At 31.2% G+C, this 22,328-nt stretch overlaps 1 protein-coding gene across 5 annotated transcripts in view; it reads left to right on the top strand.

Moving 5' to 3' along the window:
• The window catches only part of LOC145249741 (uncharacterized), a 216,958-nt gene that overhangs the window by 102,715 nt on the left and 91,915 nt on the right, over window positions 1-22,328 (top strand). For all 5 annotated transcript variants that reach the window (XM_080111652.1, XM_080111649.1, XM_080111653.1 and 2 more), the window contains exons 4-6: window positions 2,939-3,100; window positions 8,899-8,948; window positions 13,640-13,766. In XM_080111652.1, the coding sequence (XP_079967778.1) occupies window positions 2,939-3,100; window positions 8,899-8,948; window positions 13,640-13,766 (339 nt within the window). The remainder of the gene's footprint in view (window positions 1-2,938; window positions 3,101-8,898; window positions 8,949-13,639; window positions 13,767-22,328) is intronic.

Genomic DNA, 22,328 nt, shown 5'->3' with positions numbered 1-22,328 from the left:
TGAAACGCACCTTACATTGATGCTTTTTGTTTTTCTACTTCCTTTTGCAAAACTTAATTACGTTCTGCAAAACTAAAAACAAAAACAAGAACCTACCTTTTTCCCCATTTTCCTTCTTCCCATTTCTCTTTCTATCTCCCTCAATTCCTGAATGGTTTCCTTACTTAAAATATACCAAACATCAATACTGTAACGCTTTTCCCTCTCCCATTGCAAGACTCATTCATATTTTGCAGGGCAGGGAAGAAAAACGATAAAATCCACTATAAAACAACCAAACCAAACGCTATAAACTAGCGTGAAAATGGGAGCTTGAAGAATAAAAGCCTTCTACAAAATAACTGAATGCAACATGAATACTATTTCCAAAATAACCTGAAAAGGGTTGATATGCCGTAAAACAACCAAAACATATGAGTTATCACTTAGTTCTTGAGGTCTCGTTTTATTCTACTGTGAATCAAAGTCTTGTATTGGTTGGACAAAATAAAATGTCTTGAAATTGTAAACCAATTTAGTAAAATATGAATTAAGATCACATTTGGCAATAATTACAACTTGAATTCTATGAGATATCGACTTTTGCATAGTTTGAATTGTTTCGCAAAGAATTTTTGTTTATTCTTCAGTTGCTTTTTTTTTTTTTTTTGCACTTTTGTTCATCTCTAACAAGGCATATTGCCACTGAAATGTAAGGAGCTACTGTGATTAAGGGCCGGATTTATAGGGGGTCATCCTAAGTAGAAAGTTGTACATCAAGATGTTTGTTCACATTACATTTAAATTTTTGCATGTTTGTACAGTCGTGAAATAGAGAGGGAATTCCAAAAACAAGAGGTTTGAGGAAAGAAGGTATTAAGGAAGTTTTTTCTGACATCTGGGGAACCCTACAATGAGAGAGTGGGATTTTGCTACTAGTTGGGTTGATTGTTGGTATTGACATTGAAGGGAGTACAAGCATAGTAAGTTTGTTGCCACATATTCTGTGAAAGTATCTATAAACAAGCTTTTGTATTGAAAACCATGTTTAATTTAAGAAGAGTTTCCAATAGGTAGCTAATCTGTATAAGTCTTGAATTGTAAATATTTGCAGACAAAAAGCAAGACTCTTATGTAGACACGAAAAATTACATATGAGAATTCAAAAATATCCAGCATGTTTTATCGAGTGATATAAATGACCATTTGACACTCCAAGAATGAACATTTTGGTTTTCTGAATTTTAGATATTATTTTTCTGGGAGTATGCTGAGTAAAAAAAACAAAAAAAAAACAACAACTTTGTAGGAGTGTGTTATGTATTTTTTAAATTTATCTGGACATACATATAAACACACAGACAACTGCCCTTTATATAATAGACAAGCGGGGGTGGGGGGGAGTGCTCGGCATTGTCCAGTTGTGAAATATGGTTAAAAAATAAATTAAAAAAGAAAGGAAAAACAGAACTTGGGTGTCATCAGCCAGAAGCAAAACTAAAGGAAAATTTTGTAAACAAAAATAAAAAAACTGCAGCGTACTGAGCGAAAACTGCATGACTTAAGTTAGTAAGCGAACATGTTACCAATTAAACCATGACAACACAGATGTTATCACATTACAAATTTAGCTTTTTAAAATGAAACAACCAATTGACCGTTCACTCATGCACGATTAACAAGCAACATCATAACCAAGGTTTTTACCTGCCCTTCCCCCTTCTTCAAACAAAATGACATTTCTACATGAAATAATTGATTTTTTTTCTAATTTTTTGCGTATTATGTGTCCGAGGGATTGCTTTTTCTAATGGTTTGTGCTTGTTTGATGTGATGACAGAAGTTTTAAGTGGACATGCAAACACACACACACTAACACACAGACGACCAAGATTTATATAATAGAAAAAGATGATACTACTAACAGCTAAAACGGTCTGCAGTGCTTATAATTCTGCTATTGGAGGATATTAATTTCCTATTTGTTTTTCTAAAATTCGTCATAAATGTTCATTCATATTACGATCTGGGAACTGTTGCAACAAAATAAAATATTTGACGCAAATATTTTATTTTGTGTCATTTAGTAACAATTTTAGCTTTTTGTGTGAATTTGTGCTATATTATCTTGAAAGATTATTTCTCTCTGGAAAAAGTTCCGCAACCAAAGGACGAGTTTGAGCAGACAAAATGTTTAGTCTTAACTATTAATTTTGCCACGAAGAGAAAAACCATTGGAGCAGTAGATTTCCGAAATATATCTGCCAAGGCATCACAGGTTATCCTTTGTGGTTTTAGCAGTTGCAGTCTGAATCAAATGTTTCTTTTGGATATTTGTACATGTATACTTTGCTGGTAGTCGGAAATGAGGTAAAGGTTGGCTCATCCAAAAAGAAATCAACATCCTTCCACAAGGGCCATAGATGCATCAACCATAAAACGTGTTAAATAAACACAGATTTCAAGGAGGTTCTGCTAAAATAGTCATAGTTTAAAAACAAAAGCACTTGAAGTCCTCAAAATACCATCAGTTTGTTCGGAAATTAATATACTTTTACATTAATTAATAAATAATAATCTACATAATATATTCAAAGAGTTTTGAGCAAATAAATAAAAATGAGTGAAACCGTGATTTACGCAATTTTTTTTTTTTTTTAAAGCACCGTCCTTTTATTTAAAAAGTCTCATATATCACCTATGAGGAATTTTGTTATGAAATTTGGAAACCAATCGGAATTTTTAATATTTTTAGGGGTCTCACTTTTTTGTTGTGTTACAAATAAGATTTCAATATGAATTCGGTCATTTTTTTTTTTTTTTCAAAAGTTTAAAATTGTACAGAAATAGAAATGTTATAAAAAGTTTGTTTTAGATGTACTATTGTTATTATTTACATGCCATTTTTTGTGTTATAATGAATTTAAAATTCTAACTTAAGTGTTATGGTCAATTTCAGATTCAAACACCTCCAACCGTCATTCGACGCGTGCTTCTCAGGTGGCAGCGTCACCCAAATCTAAGCTGAAATCCCCCAAATCTGCGCCTGCAAGACCTGCAACCCCAAAACCTGCATCCCAACAAGCATCACTTCAACCGTCAACGCAACCGACGTCACAAGGTATTCAAGAGAAGACATTCACTTTTTCTGTTTTCTCTTTTTTATTTATCTTTTTTTTATATCTCCCTTTCTTTATACTGAAGAAGCTAATTAAAACATTCAGTGTTTATTGAAATTATCTGCTATTAAAAAAGTTAAATAAGATTCTAATTTGATATGTAAACTTTCCTTGTTAACAATTATTCGTATAAGTTTGCGTGAAAATTTTTTTTTTTAATTTAAATTTTATTTTCATAACTTTCAGAGAAAATGATTGCTTATGTGTATTATTTAGATTCTTCGCACTACTGTTTCTCATTTTAGTTTTGCCTTTTATACAGATCATGTGACAGATATAATGGCAGACTAACAAACTTTTCTCAGAAATTTGGATTATTTGGACTCCCATTCTTATTTTGAGTTGTTAATTTATGTAGTTTCCGAATCCTTAGATACCCCAGAAATTTTACCTGCCACAATTCAAATTTAGATTCCGAACTGTCAAATAAAAGACGATAGCTGGGCCCATAACCTGTTAAGTGTTGAGACATTATGTTGAACAAAGATGGTTGGGAAGAATCAGTGCAGTTCCGATCTTGAGTGTTAAGTAATTCCTAGTAACAAAGATTGCAGCGAAGATTCAGTGCAGTTCTGATCTTGAGTGTTAAGTAATTCCTAGTAACAAAGATGGCGGCAAAGAATCAAATGCAGGTTCATGACAGAGATGACGACAAACTGATTGAATCCAAAATTTGCGAATTTTTATAGTAACTTTTGAAGCTTCTGATCGGTTGGTTATTATAACTTGTGGTTATAAAAACGATCGTCGAAATCATTGGTGGCACATTAGGAGTCAAAAACATTTTAACATGAGTATTATTCACACAATGTTTGGATCGATGTAACTCCTGACCGTCTTCAGGTATATCTTGTTGAACTACGGCACAATAACATTGACACACCAGTTCTCCCCAGATCACCGAAGTTAAGCAACACAGAGCCTGACCAATACCAGATGGGTGACAATTTGGGAAGACAAGGCACTGTATGTACCACGACATAAAATACCAGGTTGGGAAACTGGCACGGTCTATCCTTCTCTCGAGGGTAGATAGGCTTCTCTTAAGCCGTGGTAGTCAACCCATCTAATGATGGAGTCACAATAAAAAATACCTTTGATAGTCCTAGCGAAGCATCAAGTATTCAGGTACTGACAAGATTTGAATTACACTACAAACTCGTGTAGTGAGTTCAATCCCAGCTGCAACCACATGTTACGTTATGTGAACTCAGAAATCTGCAGGGAATTTTGAATGGGACCCTTTATTTAATCCACAAAGGTAGTATGCTCTTGTTCCCTCAGCCATGATTGAGTAGAAGTCCTAAGTAATTCGAAATTGTATTTTGAGTGTTGCTCACACTGAGGATTGAACCTTCAACCTCCAGTGGAGTGTAACTTACAACTGAATTTTACAAAGTATCTTCTCTACTATGCCATGGGTCGGGGATAGTGGATTAAGTACTGGGTAAAATTCAGTCATAGCTGAAAGAACAAAAGCATCCTACCCCCCCCCCCCTCTCCTATTCCTGTGAATTAAATAAAATGTTCTGTTCGAAATTCACTTCAGATTCCTGAGTTTGACAAGATACATCTGAAAAATGTCGGAAGTTTTTTTTTTTTTGTTTACTTGGCTCCCCAGCAGGGAAGAGTTAGATATAAGGTCAGTTTTTAATGTGGGGGAGGGGGGACAGCTCCCTAGAAGGAAGCACTCAGGATAGTAACAAAAATAAAAAATGTATCAGTCATAAAGGATTTCTCCATTAACCGAGACCAAAAAGTGTACTGAAAAAAAATCGGAAATTACATTGACGACCGAAACATTGCGTGAATAATACTCAAAGATGAGAACAGTAGTTCGAATGATCCAAATTTCTTAGAAAAGTTTGTAAAGCCGCCATTGTGTCATATAATCTGTATGAGAGGCCAAACCAAAATATGGATCTCAGTCACCATCCTGAACTTGAGCTTAATGAAGGTCATGTATTTGTTTCCATCGCTGTCAAGTAAATCGCCAGTAGTGATGAGTCCTACAGAGTTATCTTCTCTTGTTTAATAATTGTCAAAATGGTATGGGTCCGGACGAAAGACACAATTGGTGTATAGTGGAAACAAAATATATTAAACAAAAAAAAAGACAGATGCACAAAATAAAATGAAATGTTTATATATCAGTCTGATTGCCAATTGGGCATGACTTGTACATAACTGCCAAGAGACATATTCTCCCAGTTTTTATAGTAAGTCAGAGAGTTCATTGTTATCCATAAGGTGGACACCACAACAATTACGCAATAAGAAATCTGCATGACATAAATATTAGAATTGGATTTATATTTTACTAGCCTGTGTTCCTGGCGTTGCCTGGGTGTTTGGAGATGTGTATTGAGAAAAAAAAAAGTGATAGTAGGCAGGCAGGCTCGAACCCGTGACACGAAGGCGGCAAAGAAAGTGAAAGAAAATCTGACATCTTGCTGCTACTCCATGACTCGACCAGAAGTTTGGAATGTTAAAATTAGACAATCTAGCCAATATGATGATTTGCAAAAATGGCTTGTGAAAAATCGACCCCTCCTTGTAGAAAACTGCCCAATTGAGAGTGAAAGAATTAATGTTTTTTGCCAATTTCTTGATATTTGTCGTCTGAGATTTCAAAATGATACCGATCTCATGAAAAGTCGCCTGTTGAACGTTTTTTGCAGACACACACATACATGCATTTAAACAGACAGGTGAGATTTATATTATAGATTAGCAGGGTTATCTGGTGTCGCTTGGGATCCTAATTTCCATAAATTATGAAGATTAAACATTATAATCTTATTTAAATATTTTTGGCAGAAATTCTAATGTTAACAAGCTATTAGATTAGAAAATCTTCCACCATCTATGGTGAAGGGGTGTGATTTTGCTGCTAGTGGGGGTAGGTTGGGGATAGATCTATAAATTTTATTAATTTGGCACCTTGCCAGCATCAAGTATGGTTGCTCGTATATAAACAATACAAATTACTCTTAAAAAAAGAAATAAAAAAGATAGTTTTGTTTTGTTTACTTTGCTAATCTTCATTTTTAAATGCAATGATGTGAATAATAATAATAATAATATTGATAATAAAAAAACTATTGATAAATGTCAGGCTGACCTGCGTTGAGTGTATTGTGTTGAAAATTTCTTTGATTTAATCAGTTTTCTCTGTTGGTGACTTTTTGGCGGGATCTTCAAGGCCAGACGAAAAATGGCTAAACTTGTGCTTTTAAATGGACATTTATTTCACAGGAATAAATTCATTGCTATCAAGCACGTTCGCAATTTAGAAACGAGAACGTCTCGTGTTGAGGCACCATCTTTTTTTTTTTTTTTTTTTTTTAATCCTCTTTGTAAAGACTTAAAAAGGAAATTTGTACGATATAATTGAATTCTTTTTAAGCATTTACTTGCGTCGTATCAAAAAGAAACAATTTAAAGTTTTATTTGAAGCTGTTTTATAATCATCATGATGAAATTTTGATGATGAGCTAACGTTCGTCAAATTCTTAAAAGGAATATGCAGATTTGTTCTTGTGCAAGGATCCGTGGTGTAATGGATAGGCTATTTGGTAAAATTCAGTTGTAAAAATTACACATCTGGAGATTGAAGGTTCAATTCTCAATGTGGGCAACACTATACAATTACAGGTTAGTTAAGACTTCTACCCAGTCATAAGAGCATGCCTTCCCTCTTCTGGCTTAAATAAAAAGTTCTGTTTGAAATTCTGTGCAGATTCCCAAGTTCGACAAGGTACACCTGAAGAACGCTAGAGGTTACATTGCCTGAAACGTTGTGAAAATGACACTCAAGATGAGAACAGTAGTCCGATAAATCCAAATAATATGAATAATTAATCCTCATCTAAAAAGTTCGAAAACATAATATACAGATTATTGTCGACTTAGGATTACAATTGGTTATGACCAATTGTTCATGAGATGATTTGAATATGTTAAATTGTAATAAGAATATTAGACGTCATTTTGTAATTGTTGTTGTCTACTTTTTAACAATAATTAAATATTCGGTACAAGCATCTCCTTCCAAGGAGATCAGGAAGTACTTTATCTTAGAAAGATCACCCATATTTTTTGGACATAAACAAATAAGTATTATTTATTTTAACGAAAATGGTAAGAAAACTGAAAATAAAATGAGGTGTGTGGAATTAAACTGAATATGATAATGATGCTAGCTTGCAATATAAACGCATAAGCATTAAATTAATTGCCATAACGAAATCATTGTGTATAGTGCTCAGGTGTAATAAATCTTGAAAATGCATGTGTATGAATGGAGGCATCAGGTTTAGTTTTGTTGGAAACGAGAGTTTTAAATGATGCAGTGTCTTGGCAGCCAACGATCGATGTAGGCAGTTTGTTCCATGTTTCAGCAATTCTTAACGTGATAAAAAATGTTTCTGAAATTCCTGTGAGTTTTACTGTGTTTTCCGACTTTGTAGGTATGTTCATGCGTGTTAAACACAGAGAACAGCTATATGATACATACTTCTGTTCTTAACCCGATACTTGATAATTTTGTGGATGTTTACAAATTCTGTTGATAGATGTCGGAGCTTCAATGAATCCAAACCCAGGGAAGTGAGATGTTTCTTCTTCCAGTTGTCCGAATTTGAAATCAATTGCTACACACATTTTGTATAGATTTCAACTTTATTTAATGTCTGATCCAAAAAATGGGCAAAACATTTTTGGTTACCTAGTGTAAATATGCATTTCTAAATCTCCGAAACAGTTATATGGTAAACAGCTGATGATCCCCCACTTTCTATTTAACACTATGAGTGAAGATATTTTTATTTTCCACTATTACATAGCTGAATTCCCTTTTGCAATTGTGGATTGTCTAGCAGTAAGTCGGCTTATGCAAGCAAGTGCTAATTCTGTGATACGCAAAATTTATAGGAATTTAAATTGCATTTAAAAAATTTTATTTTATTATATTTTTTTAAAAAATACTAAAAGCTTTTTAGACTATTGTGAATTCATGAAAACAAATACAGTGATTGCACTCGTCTATCTGAAACCACTATCAATAATTTCCCCCACTCTTTATCTGTAACTAAACGTAAACGTAGATTCCATAAACAAAGCTTCTTTCTTAGAACTGCACGCCTGTGGAACTATCTTCTGATTGCCTGCTTTCAAGCTGACTACAATATGATCGTCTTCAAGTCCAATGTAAACAAGTTCTTGATGAGTTGTCCCCTTAAGTAATTCAATTTACCAAATTTCCACTACTAACAATTACTACAATATTGTCCCATTGACTACTGTACACTCAATAACCCTTATCCTCAAGTGGCCTCCAGGCCTTGATAAGTGGTGATCTTCTATAAAAATAAAATAAAATAAAAAAAAGAGAAAGAGAATATAAATTGACTAACTGGCAAAATAATTTTCCAAAGAAGGAGTTATTTTTTTATTTTTTTTATTTTTTTTTTTTTTAAAGGTGAAAAACATGGAAGACTATTTCAGAAAAATCTTGTTCTGTAAACATTCAGCTTCAGTATTTAACAACCTATTATTATTGATCTTTCCATCCATGATAAAACAACCTGAAGTTTTAATTCACGCATTGTGTATGTAAATGCATACAAGATGAAGAAGGAATGCTTCTGCAATGATTTTTGAGATATTAAAAATAATTTAAAAAAAAACATTGTAGAAGGTAGAATTTTTAATGCATTTTTCTTTTTCCTTTTTTCAGTTGATGAAAAAACGAAATTAAATCACCAACAGATAGTAGCAGATTTCAAGGTAAATTCAGTTAATTTTATTTGTTTTACAATAAAGTGTAGTATCTGTTCTGATACTACGCTTCATATATTCTTGGTCAGACTTTTAGACTGAGGAAACTTATTTTTATTCCAGAGCTGGATAATTCCTCACAGTAAAAACCAACACTGTATCGTACTCTTAATGTCTCTATAGACACATGATTGTTCTTATCCATGAAAGTCTTTATTTGGCCAATCAACTCTGATGTTCTGACTTCCTTACTCCTCCCATATCTCTCAGCATTCCTCACAAACTCCCTGCCTTCCTTGAATCTCTTATGTCACTCCAAAACTGATACTCGATTCATGTAAGATGGTCCAAAAGCAGTCTGAAGCATTCTATGTTTCTATGGCATTTTTTCCAATTTTAAAACAAATTTTATTGCATATTGTTCTTCTTAAGTGTCCTCATATCCAAATTGCATTTTTGAAATTCACCAGCTGTGATAATCCGTCTTTAGTAGGGTGTATTCCAGTTCTTGCTGTAGCAGTTCATTTGAACCTGAAATCATAAAAATTGGTATCATCTCATACTATGTATTGCAATAGCATACTGAATTTTTAAGAGATTAACAATTTTAAATGCTTGTACAAAAAAGTCTGGAAACTTATTGAAGGCACTTCTTACCTCCATTATGTCAATTAAAATTTGTCCTGGATATGACCTAAAACTATGGTGAGGCCCCAGTTTGCAGGCTTTGGGGAGTGTGGAGCCACCCCTTAATTGCCATAGCTCCCAGGTTCACCCTGACCCGGAGTAGTAGTACCTGTTAGGGTCCCAACTATGGGTTAAATAGAAACCGACTTGAAAAAAGCAAACATATTCTATCAAAAAAATTTTCTTCAAAATCACTGGATTCGGCATTAAATAACCTGAAAAGGGTTGATATGCCATAAAACAAAAACAAACAACCAACCAACCAACCAATCAATTAAAATAAGAATTCACCAACTAGCACAAAAGATGAAAAAAAAAAAAAAAATGATGAAGCAACAAAAACTATCAAAAGTATTCTAGATGAAGAAGTTTGAAAAAAAAAGGTTGAAAGTTAAACATCTTTATAGTGAAATGAAGTTGCATCTTTTTCAAAATTGTAATTTAATTAGCAGTTTTTTTTTTAATTTTGTACTAGCTATCCATGTTTCGACATTGCTCGGAAAAGGCAATTAGGTAGAAATTCCATGAAACGTTTTATAATGAGCAGTTAAATGATAACCTTATTGTTTTAGCACAGTGCGTGTAGGTCATTCATTTTAAAGTTTGTTTCAAATTCTATACAAGTATCCAAAATATTTTAAAAATCCAAAAAGAAAGCGTTATAAGTATGGAAAATATTTTGATGTTGTAAGCATATAAACTGACAAATATTGGCTTGAAAATAATTATCATTACTAAACAATGTTTATAAATGATGAAAAAGTAAAACGTAAATAAATTACTGAATTTAATGATAAAAACAGAAATAAAAGAAATACAGTTATTTTCAAATTTAGAGTGTGTGTCCAGCTTCGTATTTGGAGCACAGATATTACCAGAAGCGGCCACAGTTTTCTATTTTATGGACTCCTCACCCCCTTCTCCCTAATAATGTTTGCCGTTATTCACTGTTTAACGTCAATATAAAATATTTACGGGTTTTTCGAAAATTGTCACTTTTCTCAATGAATAGAAGTACTACTGTGTTGGCATTTGGTGAATAAAGTCTGAATCATGCAGTAGTTTCTGGTTGAGCATCATGGGAATTGCTACAAAATTTCTGTTTCAATAATCATCTGTTTGAAGATATAAAATTACCCTCAAATCTTAGCGTAATATTATAACGTTTTTACAAAAAATCATTTCTATTTCATATATTTCAAAATTGTGTGCCTCATAACCATATGGAAGAGATTATTAGTAGCTTCAGATGTTGAACTTAATCTGTGCCTACATTATTTAACCCCCCACCCCCAATTTCTTTCTTTTTCTCCTTTCTGAATGCTTTTACTTTATTCTTTCTCATTTTCTTTCTTTTCTCAAAAAAAAAAAAAAAAATCACTCGCCAAAATAAGGTTTGTAAATGGTAACAACCAAAAAAGTTTTGTAAATATATAAATACAAAAAAAAAAAAAGCAGATTTGAATCCTCCCCCATAAAAAAAAAAGAAAAAAGTTTTCTTTTGCAGATGGTACCTCTAGGCCAGATTTACTTGTTTTTATCTTCATTTTTTGGTACTTGTACAGTTTAATCAAGAAATTTTTAAATGAAAATATCAAAAAAAGGTTATATTGTACATATCCGTTTTGGACTGAAGATCTCCGGGAAAAATTTTCATTTAATTTGATCGAGTGTTTTTTTTTTTTTTTTTTTTTACAGCAAAAAGACATGTTTTTATTAGAGCGCGTTGAAGTCAGCCATTATGGAAATTTTTAACACGCCACGGGGAGATAACTCCATGGAAAGTGCTGACACTCCCTCCCCATCTTTATTACTAGCTTTTCTTCCTAAAAATCAAACCTTTTGCTCAGTATCATAACAAATTGGTTTTTCGCTGTAAACAAAAACTACTTGATGAAATTAAGTGAAATTTTTTTCAGAGAACTTTGTTCCATAACGGATATGTACAATATAACCTTTTTTTTTTTTTTTTGATATTTTCATTTTTTAATGTCTTCATTAAACTTTACAAGTGCCCATTTTTTACTTGTAAACAACAACTACTTGCCAGAGAAAATTTAAAATGTGATCTTCATCCAAAACAGGTCCGAATATCCTAAAAATTAACTTTTTAATTGTAAGTCTTCATTTGGAAAAAAATATTAATCCAAATTTTGGTTTGAATAGTTTTATTAAAAAAAATTGTAAATGAACGCACTTTCCTTGAAAAAATCAATTTTGGTTGTAAATAAATAATATAACTCATTATTAATTTTTAAAATAAAAATATCAATCCAAATTTTGGTTTAAATAGTTTAAAAAAAAAAAATTTCTAAATGAACGCAGTCTCCATGAAAAAATCAATTTTGGTTGCGAATAAATAATATAACTCGTCATTATTTATTCATTTTTATTTATTTACTTTTAAAATGAAAATATCAATCCAAATTTTGATTTAAATTGTTTTATTTAAAAAGAATTGTAAATGAATGCAGTCTCCATAAAAAAAAATCTATTTGGGTTGCAAATAAATAATATAACTCGTTATTATTTATTTTTATTTTATTTTTTAGAATAAAAATATCAATCCAAAAATTAATTTAAGTTGTGTAAATATATTAAAAAAAAAAACGCACTCTTGGTTGTGAAAATCCATTCAAATGTATCAAGGTGAAAGTTAAACCAGTGTCACCTGAAATCTGTCTTTTTCCAAATGAAGCCGGCCAGAGTTCTTATTCCCTGCTTGGTCCAAAAAAGCAATGTAACTGCAAAAAGAAAAAAAAATCACTTGTCAAAATAAACTTTATAACTGTAAAAGAAACAAAACAAAAACAAATGATTACAACCAAATGTCTATTCCCATAATGCTTTAGGTTAAAAAAAAAAAAAAAAAAAAAAAAAAAAAAAAAAAAAAGCACATATATTTTATTAGTTTTGTAAAAAGTGGAATGGGGCTCTTCTGGAAAATTTACATGCCTTTGATTTTCATGAAATTTTAAATCTCAGTAAATATTCTCTGAATTTAGTTTTTATACAGTATTTTGAATAGATTTTATGAAAGTGAAATATAAGTGCAACTTCTCATTTGAAAATTTAAATATTGCAGATTTGCATTGTCTTTGGTTCATAGTCATTAGATACCAAAAAATAGTCATTAAAAATCAATCAAGCAAGATCCTGATTTTTAATTTCTAAAGTTAAAGCCTTACATTTTAGACATATGCTAGAATAAAAATTATGTAATGGATTTTGATCCAAATTAGAATAAGGCTTCTAGACATAAGGTTTAGCAGCATTGTATCTTGATTATAATTTCCGTAAAGAGATATAAAAGTGGTGTAAAACTGTTTGGTTTCTGGAACTTTACCTACCCTGTGACAGGTATTGTCTTATTACGGGTCGAATACTTTTATTGATGAATAATATTGGAACGATTAATCGAATAAGGAATTAAAAAGAATCAAAACTTTTGTGATATCGGAATCTTTAAAGATTTGTCCTAATTTCCGATTTCCAAAACAATTCTTTTCATTGTTTTGATTTGGTTTATTTTTATTTAAAACTTAAATTTCCTTTTGCTGTTACTAATGATGATGAAATGAAAAGTATTGATCTTTTTTTTTTTTTCTCCCAAAACTATCAGTAAAATTACTACCACATGTCTTATGTTTGCAAAAATATATGCACATATTACGTGTGTTTTTACAGTAATTTGGAAAAAAAAAAAAAATAAAAAAAATAACAATTCTAGAGCAAAATGTTTAGAGGTTTTTAAAAAATTAGAATCAGTAACTGTATCAGAATCAGGAATTTTGAAAAAAAAAAAAATCGTTACTTGTATCGGAATTGGGGGAATATTGAAATGGTTGCATCACTATTACAAAAGTGCCAAAATGAAAACAAGCTTAACCTGGGGAATTCAAATGATAATTTTCTCCTTTTGATATTTTTTTATCTGTTATAATTTCTTCCAAATTATAAAAGTGTTACTTTTTTTGTTGTTATTTTAATTTTTTTTTCCTTTTGTAAAACAGACCGAAAAAATGCTGGAAAAAATCTCTAGTGTTAGTAAAATGGAAGCTGAAGGGGAACTAAAACTGGTGCAACTTTCAACTTTACGCCTGGATGCTTCGAATTTAGAAGCAGTGAAACAGTTGAAAGGTAGGTGCGACTTGGATTTGTTAAATGAACTTTTTTGGTCGCCTGATTTATTGGAGAGAGACCTATGTTTTCAGTGGCGTCCGTGCATCTGTTAGTCCGGACTATTGTCAGATAACCGTCCATTAGTTTTTCCTGAAATTTTGCTACAAATTGTATTTCATTAAATAAATGTGCACAGTAAAAAATTTTTTTTTTTTTTTTACATGGAGGTCACCGCTTATCAAGGCCCAGAAGCAACTCTGGGATAAGGGTTATTGTGTGTACAGTAATCAAAGATAGTATCGTAGTAATAGTTAGTATTGGAATTTGATAAAGTGTCATTACTTAAGGGGGCGGTTCATCAGGAATTTGTTTGTGTTGGACTTGAAGACATCCAAGTTGAAGTTGGGAGGGAAACAGGCAAGCGGCAGAGAGTTCCACAGGCGTGCAGTTCTAAGCAAGAAGTTTTGTTCATGGAATCTACGTTTTGATTTAGGCACGGATAAAGAGTGGGGAAAATTATTGACAGTGGTTTCAGCGTCGGGTGTTTTTCATGAAAGATTGGCAAGGGGGGGGCAGAGAATGGAGCTCAGACGAGCACTTGCCATGGAAATGACGATAAAACAGAGACATGCTCGCAACGTCTCTTCTGTGGGAGAGAGGTTGCAGGGAAGAGAAAACGCATCCCCCACCAATCCATAAAGTCTATTTTGTACTCTGTCAAGACAGGATAGGCTGTTTTTAGCAGCTCCTGCCCAGATGTGGCAACAGTACTCCATCCTTGGACGTACTTGGCTTTTATAAAGATAGAGAATTGCTTCATTAGTGAGATATCTTCTGGAGCGGTAGAAGGATCCCACCATTTTCCCAGCGATCTTGGCCACAGACTTGATGTATGTGTTCCATTTCAGATCAGGAGTAAAGGTCAAACCCAGAAGCTTATCAAAACATGGAGCCTCCCCTAGATGAGAGCCATTCATTTCAGTTGATGCCAGAGGGGGATCAGAGCGTTTATGATGTAATGATAGGAGCTTTGTCTTAAATGCATTAAAGGTAACCAGCCACCTCTTCCCCCACTGTACCACGCGCTCAAGATCTGAGGAGAGAGAATCAGAGAGAACATTGTCATTTACGGCCTTTGATATGTTGCCATAGATGGTCGTGTCATCAGCATAGATGTCAATGAAGGATTTTAGTATGTGTTTTGGGAGATCATTGATGTAGATCAGGAAGAGAGTTGGGCCCAGGATGGACCCCTGAGGGACTCCAGCATTAATACTGTGGGCCTCTGACTTCTTCCCATCAATCACTCCTCTTATGAACCTATCAGAGAGAAATGATTTAATGATTGAGAAGACATTTTCATTTATAACGTAGCTGGAAATTTTGTGAAATACGCCTTTATGCCATACCTTATCTAAGGCCTTTGATATGCCAAGAGCAATTGCCCTAGAAAGGAAGCCTTTGTTGAATGATTCGGTAATCCTATGAGATATAACCGTTAGCATGTCTGCTGTAGATCTAGCAGAACGGAAACCATATTGCGTGTCACTAAGAAGGTTATTTCTGCTGAGGTGGTTGACTACTTCTCTATTTAATATGCATTCCAGCAACTTACTCATGACACTCAGGAGACTTATTGGTCTGTATTGAGAGGGAGATGACTTATCACCCGAATTCTTAAATATAGGGCATACTGATGAGGTTTTCCAGGGTGTTGGAAAGCACTTCTCATTAAGGCAACGCTTAAAGAGTTTTGTAAGTATGGGGGAAATTCTGGTCGAAGCTTTTTCAACACTATAATTGGAATGCCGTCAGGGCCAGTTGCTTTACTGGAATCAAGATTCTTGATTAGCTTGCCGACCTCACGCACAGATATTTGTATGTTACCTAGCGTGTTGTGTGTTATAGGAGGAAATACGGGGATTTGATGGCCTTCGTCGCATAGGGTAGAATTAGCTGCAAAGTTCTTGGCAAATAGTCTGGCCTTGTCTGATGCTGACGAGATGACCTCTGGTCCATTGATAATGGTTGGGATAGAACGCACACTTCTGTTCAGGATCCTATTTGCTATTTGCCAGAACTGGTGAGAACCAAGCCGGTGCTCAGCTACTTTGGATTTAACGGATTGAGCATATAGCTCTCTTGCATTTTTTATTACTCTTTTACAGTGGTTACTGGAGGTCCTGAAAGCAGCTTTAGTCTCAGTGCATCTATTACGTTGGTAGTTATGGAAAAAGTGATTTCTGTGCGTGTTGGCAGCAGCACATTCAGGGGAGAACCATGGCTGGCTGTTAGGTTTTTGTTGGAATTTTTTGGATGGTATGAATTGGTCTATGCCTACAAGTAACCATTTAGTCAGATCTGATACTATAGAGGACACATCCTTTTTAAACATGGAATGCAGAGGTAGATCAGATATGAATGTACGGAAGCTATCCCAGTCAGCCATAGAGTATCGGTATACAGTACGGTGGAGAGGTACATCTGTAGACTTATTATATTTCATTTTTATCTTAACTGATATAACAGAAGAGTGGTCGGAGGATCCCAGAGGAGATAGAAAGGCACATGAGCATAGCTCAGGGGAAGTGGAGAGAAAAAGGTTTAGAAGGCTTGCGTACTGACCGGTAGTATCGGGCATGCAGGTGGGCTTGCGAACAATCTGAGTGAGGTCATAGGCAATGGAGAAATCATGACAGAACCTCCCCTCATCATCAGTCTTCTTTGAGTCAGCCATTCCACATTATGAACATTGAAATCATCGCAAATGTGAATGTTAGCTGCGGGATGAGCAGACAGGATGTGGTCAATTTTCTCTGATATATTCTTAAAGATAGTAACTCCGCTGTTGTGTTTTTTACAAAAATTCCCGTTGCACCCCCAGGGGCTCAAAAGAGGTAAAAAAATGTCCTAAAATAGCCAAAAATAACACATTTTGCCCCATAACTTTTGTCCATCCATTAGACTTTTTTGAAACTTGGCCAAAATGTTGAGCCCATTGTTCAGTATGGGTGACCCTGGCAAAATTTTGGTTCGCGTCGCTGGGGATTTTCAGTGCTAAAAACGCCTCTTTGTGGCTCTTTTTTCATATTTCTAAACAAAAACTTGATATGTCTGACTATATAGTGGTTTTTCATGGTAGTCAACTCAAATATACATGTGTTAAGGCCTGAAACTGCACCATTATCCAGTTACACTGCGATTTGGCATCCCCAGGGGCTCAAACGGTCAAAAATGGCCGAAAATGACACTTTTTGGACTTTTAAGGCTAAAAAACATGTCTTTTTGAAGCTCTTTTTTTCATATTACTAAAGAACTTGATATGTATACCTATATAGTAGTTTTCCATTCGTGCTGAATTCAAATATACATGCCTTAAGGCCAGAAACTGCATCGTTTATCCATCTTCACTGGGATTCAGTGTTCCCAGAAGCTCAAAAGGGGTCACAGATGCCCCAAAATTGCAAAAAAAAATACACTTTTTACCCCATAACTTTTGCTCGATCCATTAGATTTTTCTGAAACTTGGCAAAAATGTGAAGGCAACGTTGACCCTTCACCCTTCTCATATTTATCATTTCTTCACTATTTTTTGTGGTGGCATCTCACATGCAGCACAAGAGGGGGACCACACATGCGCAGCTTTTTTTTTATTCTTACACTTTTCTATCTTTCATTTTTAACATTAAAACTCTATCAACTGTATATATATATAAAAAAAAAAAATTTTTTTTTTTTTTTTTTTTTTGATAGTACTGCAATCAAAGTTCTCAAACACTTCATCTCTATATGAGATGCATATTTGAATATTCCATTAAAATTCTCTTTTACAGCTCAAACACCGAGTTAGTAAAGAAATTGGTAAAGTAATTTTCCTCTCCTCAATTGACAATTTAAATATGTTATAGTATATTTTTCTTGTGGTCTCTTGGTCTTACTGGATTCCAGGACAAAAATTCATCTAGTCTGGTGCTTTTACGTGATGTAACATTACTCGGAAAAGGTACAGTATTCTTTGTAAAAGCCAGTGTGGGTTAGCCATATTGAAGAGATCTTATTTGGGCTGCGAATATTATGTGATTTTGAATATTTAGTCAGGGTTTACTTTTAGATAAAAGTATCTTCATGCCAGGTTTTCCTGACAAATAAACCTCTGTATCCAGCTTCGTACTGTTACTTGAGGTAACATCACTTGGAGAAAGTGCACCATTTCTTGTAAAACCCAGTGTTGGTTAGTCATACCGAGGAGATCTTATTTGGGCTGGAAAATACTATGCCATTTTTAATATTTAGTAATGGTTTACTTGTAGTGAAAATTATCCCCAGATTGTACTGTACGGAGAGACATTAGACACTCAAGTTCTCTTCAATAGGCATTAAAGTTCTTTCCTTTTTGCAATCAAGGGTTTTACGAGTTGCCAAATGGATACCAAATTGAAACCTTATCAAATCTATTGTCATCATTACAGCTATGACAACAGCATATTCTTTTCATTGTTTTGACTCTCAAGTGTGTATCTGTTGATATCTTATATGCTTTTATATAGAGTGATGTGGTTGTGTCTGTGTCGGATATATACTAGAGAGTCAAAACAATAAGAATATTCTGTTGCCATAGCCCTAGTCATCATTTACTAATGTTGAGAAAGGCATGAACCCATAATCTCTCCCTCCCCAACTCTTGGTAAAAAAATAGCAACTTGTATTCTATTAATTGTATACAACAGGCATTGTATCTCAGAATTAAACAACCTAAAAAGGGTTTATTAGCTATGAATCGAACCAAACGTTTTTATTTTTGTTTTTTTTTGTAATTATTATTGCCTTCACCGATAGATTTTTATCATTTTATGCGTTGGAATTCAGATAGTTTTCAAGACGATGATCAGTTTGCATGCAAGAAATCGAAGACAACAAAGACGATTATGAACTGCGGACAAAGTATATTTGGATGGCAAATGAGGAGTACGGCACAATCACGTTGACACACCGGTTCTCACCAGATTGCTGAAGTTAAGCAACGTTGAGCCTGGCCAGTACCAGATGTGTGACCATTTGGTAAGGCTAGGCGCTGTATGTACCTCCTAGGAAGGTTGGGCATGGGGCCAGCACCCTCACCCTGTAAAAAGAACTCCTCGCTACAAAAACATCTACAAAAGTTGTAGATGGCCTATGCCCCTCCAGGGGCTCAAGGGCTATGGATGGATGGATGGAAAGTTATTGAGGTTGTTCAAAAGTTTTGTTATTTGTGATATCTGTTGAAGCACAAACAGGCACAGGTGCAAGCGTGATAGCAAGAGTTAAGAATTTTTGTCATTATTAACCAGCAGAGTGTTACCACTGTTGACAAAGGGAAGAATCTGGGAAACGTATGTATGCACTGTGATGATGTATGAAAGTGAAACCTACCTGGTGAGGATTAAGGATACGAGTTGCAGAGAGAGAGGGGGGGGGAAGGGTTAGATAAATGATACGAGAATAATATGATGGATGTGACGACTTCAGAGGAAAATTAAATCTGGATAGTACAGGGAGGAATGCAGAACAGGAGACTTTGATGGTATGGTCACATTGATAGTATAGATGACAGTGCTTGGATCATTAGATGTAGAATAGTTGAAGTAGCAAAGTCATTTCACAGAAAAGAGAAGTCATAAGGATAGATTTAAGGAAGAGTGGGATAAATGAGGACCTGGCCAAAGATAAGTTGGTTTGGAAGTCAATTAATATAAGTGATGAAATACATGCCAACGTATAAAACAAGCATTAAATTGGATATAATAATGATGATGATGATAAGCTTAGGAAATTGGGTTGTAGTCTGCTAATGTCCTTCCTAACTTCCTGCATGCTTGCTACCAGAAGCGGTGACAAGGCAAATCGGTTCCTTTACTTTTATTATTAAGTATTTCTATTGTGAAGCAATTTATTGAAATAAAATAGAAGAGAACGACATTATTTTAAAAAATAAAGATTAGCAAAATTATAAAAACATAAAAATTAACAAAATTATAAAAAGATAAAAGTTAACAAAATTATAAAAAGATAAAAGTTAACAAAATTATAAAAAAATAAAAATTAACAAAATTATAAAAAGATAAAAGTTGACAAAATTATAAAAAAATAAAAGTTAACAAAATTATAAAAAGATAAAAGTTAACAAAATTATAAAAAGATAAAAGTTAACAAAATTATAAAAAGATAAAAATTAACAAAATTATAAAAAGATAAAAGTTAACAAAATTATAAAAAGATAAAAGTTAACAAGATTATAAAAAGATAAAAGTTAACAAAATTATAAAAAGATAAAAGTTAACAAGATTATAAAAAGATAAAAATTAACAAAATTATAAAAAGATAAAAGTTAACAAAATTATAAAAAAATAAAAGTTAACAAAATTATAAAAAAATAAAAGTTGACAAAATTATAAAAAAATAAAAGTTAACAAAATTATAAAAAGATAAAAGTTAACAAAATTATAAAAAGATAAAAGTTAACAAGATTATAAAAAGATAAAAGTTAACAAAATTATAAAAAGATAAAAGTTAACAAAATTATAAAAAGATAAAAGTTAACAAAATTATAAAAAAATAAAAGTTGACAAAATTATAAAAAGATAAAAGTTAACAAAATTATAAAAAGATAAAAATTAACAAAATTATAAAAAGATAAAAGTTAACAAAATTATAAAAAGATAAAAATTAACAAAATTATAAAAAGATAAAAGTTAACAAAATTATAAAAAAATAAAAATTAACAAAATTATAAAAAGATAAAAGTTAACAAAATTATAAAAAGATAAAAGTTAACAAAATTATAAAAAGATAAAAGTTAACAAAATTATAAAAAGATAAAAATTAACAAAATTATAAAAAGATAAAAATTAACAAAATTATAAAAAAATAAAAATTAACAAAATTATAAAAAGATAAAAGTTAACAAAATTATAAAAAGATAAAAGTTAACAAAATTATAAAAAGATAAAAGTTAACAAAATTATAAAAAGATAAAAGTTAACAAAATTATAAAAAGATAAAAGTTAACAAAATTATAAAAAGATAAAAATTAACAAAATTATAAAAAGATAAAAATTAACAAAATTATAAAAAGATAAAAATTAACAAAATTATAAAAAAATAAAAATTAACAAAATTATAAAAAGATAAAAGTTAACAAAATTATAAAAAAATAAAAGTTAACAAAATTATAAAAAGATAAAAGTTAACAAAATTATAAAAAGATAAAAGTTAACAAAATTATAAAAAGATAAAAGTTAACAAAATTATAAAAAGATAAAAGTTAACAAAATTATAAAAAGATAAAAGTTAACAAAATTATAAAAAGATAAAAGTTAACAAAATTATAAAAAGATAAAAGTTAACAAAATTATAAAAAGATAAAAGTTAACAAAATTATAAAAAGATAAAAGTTAACAAAATTATAAAAAGATAAAAATTAACAAAATTATAAAAAGATAAAAATTAACAAAATTATAAAAAAATAAAAATTAACAAAATTATAAAAAGATAAAAGTTAACAAAATTATAAAAAGATAAAAGTTAACAAAATTATAAAAAGATAAAAGTTAACAAAATTATAAAAAGATAAAAGTTAACAAAATTATAAAAAGATAAAAGTTAAAAAAATTATAAAAAGATAAAAGTTAACAAAATTATAAAAAGATAAAAGTTAACAAAATTATAAAAAGATAAAAGTTAACAAAATTATAAAAAGATAAAAATTAACAAAATTATAAAAAGATAAAAATTAACAAAATTATAAAAAAATAAAAATTAACAAAATTATAAAAAGATAAAAGTTAACAAAATTATAAAAAGATAAAAGTTAACAAAATTATAAAAAGATAAAAGTTAACAAAATTATAAAAAGATAAAAGTTAACAAAATTATAAAAAGATAAAAGTTAACAAGATTATAAAAAGATAAAAGTTAACAAAATTATAAAAAGATAAAAGTTAACAAAATTATAAAAAGATAAAAGTTAACAAAATTATAAAAAAATAAAAATTAACAAAATTATAAAAAGATAAAAGTTAACAAAATTATAAAAAGATAAAAGTTAACAAGATTATAAAAAGATAAAAGTTAACAAAATTATAAAAAGATAAAAGTTAACAAAATTATAAAAAGATAAAAGTTAACAAAATTATAAAAAGATAAAAATTAACAAAATTATAAAAAGATAAAAATTAACAAAATTATAAAAAGATAAAAGTTAACAAAATTATAAAAAGATAAAAGTTAACAAAATTATAAAAAAATAAAAATTAACAAAATTATAAAAAGATAAAAATTAACAAAATTATAAAAAGATAAAAATTAACAAAATTATAAAAAGATAAAAATTAACAAAATTATAAAAAGATAAAAATTAACAAAATTATAAAAAGATAAAAATTAACAAAATTATAAAAAGATAAAAGTTAACAAAATTATAAAAAGATAAAAATTAACAAAATTATAAAAAGATAAAAATTAACAAAATTATAAAAAGATAAAAATTAACAAAATTATAAAAAGATAAAAATTAACAAAATTATAAAAAGATAAAAATTAACA

This window comes from Euprymna scolopes, chromosome 28 (assembly GCF_053919585.1).
Source record: "Euprymna scolopes isolate OS-2025 chromosome 28, ASM5391958v1, whole genome shotgun sequence".
Lineage (NCBI taxonomy): Eukaryota > Metazoa > Mollusca > Cephalopoda > Sepiida > Sepiolidae > Euprymna > Euprymna scolopes.
Note: the sequence above shows the minus strand (reverse complement) of the source record. Positions and strands in the feature narration are given on the sequence as shown.